General features: G+C 35.3%; 1 protein-coding gene across 4 annotated transcripts in view; it reads right to left on the bottom strand.

The window, feature by feature from the left end:
- Positions 1 to 12,914, bottom strand: part of SCLT1 (sodium channel and clathrin linker 1) — a 219,091-nt gene that overhangs the window by 194,163 nt on the left and 12,014 nt on the right. For 2 of the 4 annotated variants that reach the window (XR_006216773.1, XM_007091805.3), the window contains exons 2-3: positions 8,056 to 8,123; positions 152 to 210 (exon numbers count right to left, since the gene is read on the bottom strand). Coding sequence is in view for 1 of the 4 variants with exons in the window: in XM_007091805.3 (XP_007091867.1) it covers positions 152 to 210; positions 8,056 to 8,123 (127 nt within the window). In the remaining 3 variants the exon portion in view is untranslated. Of the gene's footprint in view, positions 1 to 151; positions 211 to 4,936; positions 5,007 to 8,055; positions 8,124 to 12,914 lie in introns of those variants that run through there. The other 2 variants (XM_042983902.1, XM_042983903.1) reach the window with 1 other exon arrangement.

The raw sequence follows: 12,914 nt of genomic DNA, 5'->3' as shown, positions 1-12,914 counted from the left end.
AATGCTGGCTTTCCCGCACTTGTATATTCAATGACAGATCATTTAAATCTAATTATAGCAGACCATGAAATAATCCTAATATTAAAGAAATTATTTTAACAATAATAAATATATTTAAGAAAACAGTATTTTTCTGGTAACTCAAACATACCTTTGGTCAACTAGTGTGTTCTCTAATGTGTCATCTCCACCTCCTTTGAAGACAGCTTTCTACAACAGAGAATATCGCATCTTAAAATGTTTTCTCACATCATCGAAGCCAAAATGACAGTAGTTTAAAATTATAGTGAAAAATTTCACAAATGTAGAAAAATCTTTTAATGCAATTAAAAAACAAAACAGGAAAGAGTAATCATCTAAATTGATGTTGAAAGTGCATTTGGTAAATTTTAACATCCATATGTAACAAAAACTCTTGGCAAAGTCGAATAGGAAGAATTTTTCTCAATTTGACAAAGTATCTATCAGAAACCTATATCAATTACTATCTTTCATGGTGAAACATCAAAAGTGCTGCATTAAATACGGTATAACACAATGTTGCTCACTATCACTGCTAAATTCAACACTGCACTAGCGGTTCTAGTCAGTGGAACTAGGGTAAAGGGCTGGGAATTTAAAAGTTGAAAAAGAAACAACACTCTTATTATTTACAGATAATTTGACCATTTACCCAGAAAACTCTATGTATAATCTACCAATTATTAGGTCTAATAAGAGAATATGGTAAGTTATCCCATAGAAGATCAACAGAACAGTAGCCTTCCCAAGTGCCAGCAATAATTTGAAAATGTAAAAAGAAATAATATCTTTTCACTACTGTAACAAAAGGTAGCACATGAGAATAAAAAACAAAAAAAGATGCTATAACTTTACTGAAAAATTAACTGTACTGAAGAATATATAAGAAATATGTAAATTTGGGGCGCCTGGGTGGCTCAGTCGGTTAAGCGTCCGACTTCAGCTCAGGTCACCATCTCGTGGTCCGTGAGTTCGAGCCCCCTGTCAGGCTCTGGGCTGATGGCTCAGAGCCTGGAGCCTGTTTCAGATTCTGTGTCTCCCTCTCTCTCTGCCCCTCCCCAGTTCATGCTCTGTCTCTCTCTGTCCCAAAAATAAATGAACGTTAAAAAAAAATAAAAAATAAAAATAAAAAAGAAATATGTAAATTTAATAAGGAATAATGTTATATAAAATGTTTAGCATAATTCCTGACGTGTAGAAAGCTCTTAATAAATCTTGTCTATTTTTTTCTTTTTTTTTTTTTTCTTAATATGGGGGAAAATCTATTGGCTAACCAACCAACATGGGAAGGATTAGCTTTCAACCAACATGGGAAGGATTAGCTCTCAAAATATAAAGCCTCAGTAGACATGTTTACATGGATCCAGAACTGTAAGATGAATTAGACAAAAAGAAAAGGTAACCTTCCAGGGAGAATCCTGATGGATTAAAGAATAAATGAATCCAGTAGTCTATGCAATTTCAGAGAGGGATTTATTCAATCCTAGACTATTAAAAAATAGTTATTGTGTTTATTAAAGAATTAATTAAGGGGCAAGAGATAGTTTAACTTTCAATTGTCCAAAAGTTAAAATCTTCTTGGGATAACTAAGTGGTTCAAACCTTAAAAATATTATTTCTCAAATTTCTTAGGAATTTTTATAAAAATCAAATCAACTACCAATGTTATGACTGATAGCTAGAGATGGATGGCATTCTACAAAATAATAATTCAAGCTCTCATTAACCTCCCACCCATCAATTAGAAGTTTCCTAATTGTTACTCTTACCATGTTTCACTCCACTTTATCATTCTTTTAAACAATATTTAGTAATCTCCTAGTGTTTACTAAATTAAGTCCAAACTCCTCAATTTAACCATTCAAGGCCCTCTACAATGCAAATACAATCTATCCTTTCTAATGTTATTTTCCATTACTTCTCTCATATACGCCAAACACACTTTGAAAAAATGAAGTATGTTTTACTCCCTAAATACTCCACTACCTCTTCTTTTAGCCCCCATTGAAGTTCTTTTAAAATCTTAGCTACTTTTCAGTACTCATCAAACATGCTACATCCTTCAGGAAACTTTCCCTGATCTCTCCAACTATATATGATCACCTTTTTCCCTGTGATACTCATTTTTGGCTTTCAGGTTAAGATACGAATAATAATATGTTAAATAATATGTTATTTAACATTTTTCTCAAACCCATATTTCTTAGTCTTTAGGTCCCTATGAAATGGTAGTATTATGATACACATTTTCATAGCACTAAAGCTCCTGGCATAGTGCCTTACATATAGGAGGTGCTCAACATATATTGGTTAAACTGAATTCTATAAAGACACTGCTCTGAAACTATTTTCTAATGATAGTTGCTAATAAAATGCCAACCTAAGAATAAAGGACCAATAATCCAAATTACAAAAATTATGATCCTAAGGGCACCTGGTTGGCTCAGTTGGCTAAGAGTACAACTCTTGATTTGGGCTCAGGTCATGATCCCATGATTCATGAGTCCCACTTCAGGCCTGCTTGGGATTCTCTGTCTCCCTCTCCGTCTCTCTCTGTCCCTGACTTGCTTGCACTCTCTCTCTCTCAAAATAAATAAATAAGCTGAAAAAATGATACGATTATAAAGATAAACATAATAAAACAAAATATAAAAAATTTTCATAGAATAATAATATAGATTCAGTAATCCTTTCCCACTTGCTAGTGAAACTTTTAGAATAAAAGTATGTAGGACTTAATAATTCAAGATCTAGTGGAAAAAATCAAGTTGGGAGGATAAGATTGATATCAACTACACAAGCATTTACATAAGGGCACCTGGCTCTCTCAGTCAGTGGAGAGTGTGAGTCATGATCTCAGGGTTGTAGGTTTGAGCCCTAAGTTGGGTATAGAAATTACTTAAAAAATAAAATTTTAAAAAAAGAATTTACATATATGCATTACCATATTTATATGTGTTATTTATTTATATATGTATTTTAATTGAAATATAATTGACATGTTTAGTTTCAGGTGTACAACATAGGGATCTGACAATTCTATACATTGTTATTCTCACCATAAAAATAATTAAAAGCATTTATAAATATCCTTTTTATATTTCCTAAACAAAATTTAAATTACACTAAATAAAAGCAATATATACAGAATTTTATATATCTTGAATCTTGAAAAATGGATACTGTACAAGTAATTTCTACTTATTTTTATCCCAAGATGACTTCCTGTGATGATGGTCAGAGTATATCACAGAAGGAATGCCAATAATATTGAATTATAGTTGGGTAGACAAATTTTCTGGACACTTTTCTTCCTCTGAGGAAACTATACACTCTCTAAATATTCTAATTATAATTCTGAATGTTTAATTTTGTGCCCCTGATTTTAAACTATATCTCTGGCTATCAAATATGTTAATGACACCCTTTCTGCCATCCTTTGGAAGAAAATACAAGCTGACTCGCATTTTGTGAAAATGTTTCTTCACATTTTATTTACTTTTTTAATGTTTGTTTATTTTGGAGAGAGAGGGACAGAGTGTAAGCAGGAGAGGAGCAGAGAGAGAGGGAGAGACAGAATCTGAAGCAGGCTCCAGGCTTTGAGCTGTCAGCACAGAGCCTGACATGGGGCTCAAACTCACAAACTGTGAGATCATGACCTGGGCCTAAGTCGGCCGCTTAACCGACTAAGCTACCCAGGTGCCCATATTGTTGCACATTTTAAGGGTGTTGTAGCATATGATTCATATCGTGAAGAGACTGATTTTCATCATTTATCACTTTATTAATGTAGAGTGTAAGAAATTGCTAAACTCTTACAAATGGCTCTTTTTAAAGTGCTACGGTCATTGATTTTCTAACATCATCATGGGATGATGCAAAATCAACAAGGTTTCATTCAGCAAATGGAGAGTCTACAACTGTACTGTCCAATACAATAGGCACAAGCCACACGCATCTATTTAAATTTTATTTATTTAAAATGAAAATTAAATAGGGTGCCTGGGTGACTCAGTCATTAAGTATCTGACTTCAGCTTAGGTCATGATTTCACAGTTTGTGAGCTCGAGCCCCATTTAGGGTGAGTTCGAGTTCTGCATCAGGTGAGCACAAGCCCTGCTTTGGGTTGAACATGAGCCTCACTTCGGGTAAAACACAAGCCCCGGGTAAGCCCCACTTCTCTCTTTCTCTCTCTCTCTCTCTCTCTGCCCGTTGTGGGATCCTCTCTCTGCCCCTTGTTCATTTGTGTGCTCACTTGCTCTCTCCCTCTCAAAAATAAACAAAATGAAAATTAAATGAATCATCTAACAGTTGTACTAGCTTCATTTAAAGTGCTCCAAAGTCCCATGTGATCAGTGGCTACCATTTTGGACAGCACAAGATTATATAACATTTCCATCAAAACAGTAAGTTTTCCATCAGACGGTGCTGGCCTAGAAAGCCAGTAAGTTGACTCAATTCAAATAGTACAGGTGGTTTGTTATATTTTATCTATTGAGTCTTGTATTTTTAAACACATGATCAACAGGAGTAGCCCTCCTGTCCCTTTCAATGTATTTTCAAATAATTACTATTTGATTACAGTTGAGACCAGTTCCCATACATTATGCAAGCATAATCAAATTTTTTCCTGCTTTAGGGCCTCTTTTTGGTCCACTTCTCTGGCTCCTTCTTCAACTTTCAGTGCTAACTTGAATACTACTGCCGTAGAGAAGACTGCTCTGAACATTCTACCAAAAATAGATCTCAGCCACAAACATCACTACTATACTGTATGCGTGGTAATTTCTACTTTAGCACCTTGTTTATTTTTTTCACATAAGATAGCAGTATTAATTACTTAATTATTCACTTATATCTCTTCCATGGAAATAGGGTGCTTTGTCATAGTCATAGCTCTATCCCCAAAGCTTACCCAGCACACACATGCAATGCAAGATTTGGTGAATTAATAAATTAATGTTTGCTGAGGCGCCCGGTGGCTCAGTGGGTTAAGTGTTCAACTCTTGATTTCAACTCTTAATTTCATCTTGCAGTTCGTGAGTTCATGTCCCTCATAGGGCTCTGTCCGTGCAGACAGTGCGGAGCTTGCTTGGGATTCTCTCTCTCCCACTTGTGTGCATGTGCTCTCAAGGAATAAACAAACTTAAAAAAATAAATTAATGGTTGTTAAATCAATGAATACATTTGCACCATGACTGTCTCTCCCTTTCAGAACCAGCTCATACCTTCTTGGCACTATGCTTGTATGTTTATTGACATAGTTTGTCAGTTTATGTGTTCCATTTCTTTCCTGGCTAGACTATATGTCAATTTAACTTTAATTTTGGGTTCAAGCAGAAGGAGTAGAGTTGTCCCAAACTAGAAAAGGAAGATATTTTCAAGAGAGTTTTCGGAGAAAATAAACTTATTTTTAATATTCTACCTTATCCCTCCAGCAACTATGAAGAGACCCAAACATTCATCCCTCAGTACACGCATGTACTGGTATGGCACAGAGGCATAACTAGCCTACATGTGAGGAAAGACATGTAAGGGGGGCAAAAAAAAGGTAGGAACAAAGTATTGGGAAAAGAGGGAAATTTCCCACCTTCTTGAATAAAATCTTTTAACACTTGTCATCCAGTGCCCACTACTATACTCTCAAATAGCAATGTCACTTGAAATACTTTTTATTTATATAGAAAACACAAAATAATCAAAGGAAGACAACTAGATTTCACAACAACCCTGAAAATATCATTCAAGAAACTAGTTGCTATTTATTTCCCTAAGAAATCATACAATACAAAACATCTTAAGGCAATTCACAAAACTTATTTGATCCAAGGAAAGTCTAAATGATCCTTATATAATGATAGCACTAAGGAATTTTAACTATCACTTATAACAGTTTCTATAGAAAATCAAGTTTGAAATTCCAACTTAAAATACAAGAAATAAATTATCAAGATCCTGCAGCTTTATTTTTCCAACATTAGAAAAGTTTCATAAAGTATGTTCATTTAACACAACTCCTGGCAATTTACCTAGCATGAGTAAGGAGGAGGGCATTTCATTGGGATTTTATCTTGAAAATACAGAACTAAAAAGCATGAACTATTTGTGTTTCACAAGCTGATCATGACTTTTTACAATTTCACTTTCACTTACTTGGCTATAAAACTCAAATGATACTGGAAGATAAGTAGGTAGGAGGAAAGGAAAGATATAATTGCTTCATTCATTCAACAATTATTTATTGAGCATCTATTAACAAGAATTGTTTTAGGCACCTGGGAAATACAGTTGGACAAAAAGGGCAAATGTAAATTTATGAAGGATTTCTGCTGTTAGTGGCAATCACTAAAGTTAGTGACAAGAGATCTCAGTCAGTGCTCCTGGGTCTCACATAACCATTGATAATGGTTTCCTCTTACTTCTATGTCTTCCTTTACTACAAACAGAAAAAAATAAATAAAAACAATTGTTCCTGAACATTTTTTTCACAAACCAGAATAACGTTTCTGGGGGTGAAGAACCAAAGAATGCACTGCATATGGCCAAGGATATGGACCATATTGCTAGAAAGCAAATTAATTCCCCTCTCATGCTCTCCTACTACCTCCTTTTTCATTACTGCAAACTACGTAGTGAAAGGCAAGACCCATGGAGATTGGTGTTTTGAGACAGCAACAGCAACATGTTCTGAAGAGATGGTGAACTGCAGAAGAATCTTAGGCAGTAACAGTATACTACTACCAAAACTAAGAGATAAGAATCAAGATTTGATTGTGTGACTATAAGAATAGTATCCGCAAAAGAAGAACATATACCTTTAGAAAACTAAAGGAACTATAATTTCACCAAAGAGTACACTATTAAATAAAACTTTACCATACTTTGCATGTTCTCATGAGGCTTTAGTTAATTATAATCACAATGTACAAGGCAGGTGCATCTAAAAGGCTACCTCGAGTCATTGTTTTATCTGGTAAAACAATCTTTCATAATCGAGTCAGCCACAGTGTACAGTAGATATAATATCATGCCCAGAGATCCTCTCAGGCTTTAAAATCAATCTTTGTTTGAATCCTCCTTTCAGGCATATTCTATGAGACATTAAGCAGAAGAAAAAGAACCTAAGAATCTGAGCAAAATTTAGAGGCTACTATATTATGAAAGATTCTCTACCATCTAAATGATAACATTCCTAGTTAAGGATGAGTAACAAAGTAACATGAGAAACACAATATAGTTATTAACATAGCAGATGGACAGTTTTAAGACCCTCTGGACTCTGAGTCTGGTCTTTGTAAATAAAAACACAGAGTAGTAGGCTAAATGTTAATACACTAAAGAAAATATTTATAAGTATATTCAGGTCAACCAGATAAACTATTCCTTTTTAATTTCTTAAACACAACTTCCTTTTCAATATCTTAAAAACAGTATGTTTTAATTGTAAGATTCATTTATGTTAAAAGCAAAACACTTCCTTATTAATTCAGTAGGGAGCTATCACTAATGTAGGAGCTACTGTTTTTCTTTTAATATTGTGTAACTCAGCAATAAGTATGCCTTAGTGCTCAAAAAAAATTTTAACAGAATATTTAAATAAGAACATGTACCCAAGGAAAGAAATATTAAAAACAATACCATATATTGTTTATTGTTTTGAATTCGCTTTTGCTTGCCATAATTTATGAGAATTCCAAGTTAAAACTTACTACTATAATGTATCTTGAGAAAAGATTTTAAGATGTTTCAAAATGTCAATGAATTCTCATTTTAGAACTCAGACATTTTAACATTATACGTAATATGTAAGCGCTAACTCTGAAAAAAAAAGTCAATTTCTATGGTTAAAGAATTTGTATTCATTAAGTAAAAACAAGTGTTCCTTCCTCCTTATAAGAATCAAAGTTGTAAGCAAAATTTCAAAGTGCTATAGGCAACCGCACATGAAAATAATCCTAAATAGAATTAATTTATGTAATTATATTTACAACCAAACTGGAACCTAGATCATTAGACCTTAACTAATTTACATACCTGTACCAATGAATATTTGGAAAAATCTTCCATTTGATATCGCCTAAGCACTTCATTTAGTCGTTGATCTGAAAAGGAACAAAAAAAGTCTATAGTTTATTGGCTAATGTTCAATATTTAAAAATTACAACTAAGGTAGCTTACCTGAGAAATCCAATGCAAAACTGCTAGTCTTCACTGTTTCTCAAAATGAATCCTCAATTTCAGCACGTTTTTGAAATTTAAGAAAGAGGCCCTTCTATACACATAACCCAACCAACTATTGCCAATGGTAAAAAGAATATCTGAAAAGAACTAATTCTTTGGGTTTCATAAATTTAATTCTCAGTCTCTCCTGGCTTACTCTTCAGGTTAGCAAAAGTAAAAAAGATACTCTCCACTTTTTTTTTTTCTTCCCCTGCTACTAGAGGTGAAAAGAGCTGAAAAGATAAACTGTAGCCATCATTTTTAGAATAGTGAAAACAGACTGAAATTCTGTTCCAGAACAAACCTCCACATGGAAGAGAAACAGCAGGACAAAGATTATGAATTAAACAGGAGTGAGCAAGAGATAATAGAAATGAAGGACTGGAATAAAACCAAGTGCTCTCAGCAAGCACAAGGTGATTAATATTTTTATTCATATCAAGAAAACATACAATAGAACACAGTTAAAATGTACAAAACCGATTCTTTCAAGATCACATGGGCCATTTAAAACTGATAATTTACTGGCAATAGAGTAAATCTCAACTTTCAAAAAGGCCGAAGCCAAAGAGAGCATGTAACTGACAACAGCACAATTAAGCTGGAATTAAAAACTAAAAAACATTCAGGAAAAATTTTAATACATTTTGAAGTTCAGAAATTACTTTTTCAAAATATGAAATTTATTATTAAATTGGTTTCCATACAACACCCAGTGCTCATCCCAACAGGTGCCCTCCTCAATACCCATCACCCACTCTCCCCTCCTTCCCACCCCCCATCAACCCTCAGTTTGTTCTCAGTTTTTAAGAGTCTCTTCTGTTTTGGCTCCCTCCCTCTCTAATTTTTTTTTTTTTTTTCCTTCCCCGCCACCATGGTCTTCTGTTACGTTTCTCAGGATCCACATAAGAGTGAAAACATATGGTATATGTCTTTCTCTCTATGATTTATTTCACTTAGCTTAACACTATCCAGTTCCATCCACATTGCTACAAACGGCCATATTTCATTCTTTCTCATTGTCACGTAGTATTCCACTGTGTATATAAACCACACTTTCTTTATCCATTCATCAGTTGATGGACATTTAGGCTCTTTCCATAATTTGGCTATTGTTGAAAGTGCTGCTATAAACATTGGGGTGCAAGTGCCCCTATGCATCAGCACTCCTGTATCCCTTGGGTAAATTCCAAGCAGTGCTATTGCTGGGTCATAGGGTAGATCTATTTTTAATTTTTTGAGGATCCTCCACACTGTTTTCCAGAGTGGCTGCACCAGTTTGCATTCCCACCAACACTGCAAGAGGGTTCCCGTTTCTCCACATCCTCGCCAGCATCTATAGTCTCCTGATTTGTTCATTTTAGCCACTCTGACTGGCGTGAGATGATATCTGAGTGTGGTTTTGATTTGTATTTCCCTGATGAGGAGCGACGTTGAGCATCTTCTCATGTGCCTGTTGGCCATCTGGATGTCTTCTTTAGAGAAGTGTCTATTCATGTTTTCTGCCCATTTCTTCACTGGATTACTTGTTTTTTGGGTGTGGAGTTTGGTGAGCTCTTTATAGATTTTGGATACTAGCCCTTTGACTCATATGTCATTTGTAAATATCTTTTCCCATTTCGTTGGTTGCCTTGTACTTTTGTTGATTGTTTCCTTTGCAGTGCAGAAGCTTTTTATCTTGATGAGGTCCCAGTAATTCATTTTTGCTTTTAATTCCTTGCCTTTGGGGATGTGTCAAGTAAGAAATTGCTGCAGCTGAGGTCAGAGAGGCCTTTTCCTGCTTTCTCCTCTAGGGTTTTGACGGTTTCATGTCTCACATTCAGGTCCTTTATCCATTTTGAGTTTATGTTTGTAAATGGTGTAAGAAAGTGGTCTAGTTTCAATCTTCTGCATGTTGCTGTCCAGTTCTCCCAGCACCATTTGTTAAAGAGACTGTCTTTTTTCCATTGGATATTCTTTCCTGCACTGTCAAAGATTAGTTGGCCATACATTTGTGGGTCTAGTTCTCGGGTTTCTATTCTATTCCATTGGTCTATGTGTCTGTTTTTATGCCAATACCATGCTGTCTTGATGATGACAGCTTTGTACTGGAGGCTAAAGTCTGGGATTGTGATGCCTCCTGCTTTGGTCTTCTTCAAAATTATGTTGGATATTCGGGGCCCTTTGTGGTTCCATACGAATTTTAGGATTGCTTGTTCTAGCTTCGAGAAGAATGCTGGTGCAATTTTGATTGGGATTGCATTGAATGTGTAGATAGCTTTGGGTAGTATTGACATTTTACCAATATTTATTCTTCCAATCCATGAGCACAGAATGTTTTTCCATTTCTTTATATCTTCTTCAATTTCCTTCATAAGCTTTCTATAGTTTTCAGCATACAGATCTTTTACATCTTTTGTTAGGTTTGTTCCTAGGTATTTTATAGTTCTTGGTGCAATTGTGAATGGGATTAGTTTATTTGTCTTTCTGTTGCTTCGTTACTAGTGTATAAGAATGCAACTGATTTCTGTACATTGATTTTGTATCCTGCAACTTTGCTGAATTCATGTATCGGTTCTAGCAGACTTTTGGTGGAGTCTATCGGGTTTTCCATGTATAATATCATGTCATCCGCCAAAAGTGAAAGCTTGACTTCATCTTTGCCAATTTTGATGCCTTTGATTTCCTTTTGTTGTCCGACTGCTGATGATAACACTTCCAATACAATGCTAAACAACAGAGGGGAGAGTGGACATCCCTGTCATGTTCCTGATCTCAGGGAAAAAGCTCTCAGTTTTTCCCCATTGAGGATGATATTAGCTGTGGGCTTTTCATAAATGGCTTTTATGATGTTTAAGTATGTACCTTCTAAATCCCAACTTTCTCGGGGTGTTTTATTTTTTAATTAAAAAAAAAATTTTTTTTTAATGTTTATTTATTTCTGAGGCAGAGAGAGAGACAGAGCATGAGTAGGGGAGGGGGAGAGAGAGGGAGACACACAATCAGAAGCAGGCTCCAGGCTCTGAGCCGTCAGCACAGAGCATGACGCGGGCTTGAACTCACAAACCATGAGATCATGACCTGAGCCGAAGTCGGTCACTCAACCGACCAAGCTACCCAGGCACACCATCGGGGGTTTTTATTAAGAAAGATGCTGAATTTTGTCAAATGCTTTTTCTGCATCGATTGACAGGATCATATGGTTCTTTTCTTTTCTTTTATTAATGTGATGTATCACGTTGATTGATTTGCGAATGTTCAACCAGCCCTGCAGCCCAGATATGGATCTCACTTGGTCATGGTGTATAATTCTTTTTATATGCTGTTGAATTCGATTTGCTACTATCTTATTGAGAATTTTTGCATACACATTCATCAGGAATATTGGCCTGTAGTTCTCTTTTTTGTGCTGGGTCTCTGTCTGGTTTAGGAATCAAAGTAATGCTGGCTTCATAGAATGAGTCTGGAAGTTTTCCTTCCCCTTCTATTTTTTGGAACAGCTTGAGAAGGATAGGTATTATCTCTGCTTTAAATGTCTGGTAGAATTCCCCAGGGAAGCCATCTGGTCCTGGACTCTTATTTGTGGGGAGATTTTTGATAACTGATTCAATTTCTTCGCTGGTTATGGGTCTGTTCAAGTTTTCTATTTCTTCCTGTTTGAGTTTTCGAAGTGTGTGGGTGCTTAGGAATTTGTACATTTCTTCCAGGTTGTCCAGTTTGTTGGCATATAATTTTTCATAGTATTCCTTGACAATTGCTTGCATTTCTGAGGGATTGGTTGCAATAATTCCATTTTCATTCATGATTTTATCTATTTCGGTCATCTCCCTTTTCTTTCTGAGAAGCGTGGCTGAGGTTTATCGATTTTGTTTATTTTTTCAAAACGCCAACTCTTGGTTTCATTGATCTGCTCTACAGTTTTTTTAGATTCTATATTGTTTATTTCTGCTCTGATCTTTATTATTTCCCTTCTTCTGCTGGGTTTGGGGTGTCTTTGCTATTTTGCTTCTATTTCCTTTAGGTGTGCTGTTACATTTTGTATTTGGGATTTTTCTTGTTTCTGGAGATAGGCCTGGATTGCAATGTATTTTCCTGTCAGGACTGCCTTCGCTGCATCCCAAAGCATTTGGATTGTTGTATTTTCATTTCCATTTGTTTCCATATATTTTTAAATTTCTTCTCTAATTGCCTGGTTGACCCATTCATTCTTTAGTAGGGTGTTCTTTAACCTCCATGCTTTTGGAGGTTTTCCAGACTTTTTCCTGTGGTTGATTTCAAGCTTCATAGCATTGTGGTCTGAAAGTATGCATGGTATGATCTCAATTCTTGTGAAGGGCTGTTTTGTGATCCAGTATGTGATCTATCTTGGAGAAGGTTCCATGTGCACTCAAGAAGAAAGTATATTCTGTTGCTTTGGGATGCAGAGTTCTAACTATATCTGTCAAGTCCATCTGATCCAATGTATCATTCAGGGCCCTTGTTTCTTTATTGATCCTGTGTCTAGATGATCTATCCATTGTTGTAATTGGAGTATTAAAGTCCCCTGCAATTATCACATTCTTATCAATAAGGTTGCTTATGTTTGTGAGTAATTGTTTTATATATTTGGGAACTCCCATATTTGGCACATAGACATTTATAATTGTTAGCTCTTCCTGATGGATAGACCTGTAATTATTATATAATGCCCTTCT

Source organism: Panthera tigris, chromosome B1, assembly GCF_018350195.1.
Source record: "Panthera tigris isolate Pti1 chromosome B1, P.tigris_Pti1_mat1.1, whole genome shotgun sequence".
Classification (NCBI taxonomy): Eukaryota; Metazoa; Chordata; class Mammalia; order Carnivora; family Felidae; genus Panthera; species Panthera tigris.
Note: the sequence above shows the minus strand (reverse complement) of the source record. Positions and strands in the feature narration are given on the sequence as shown.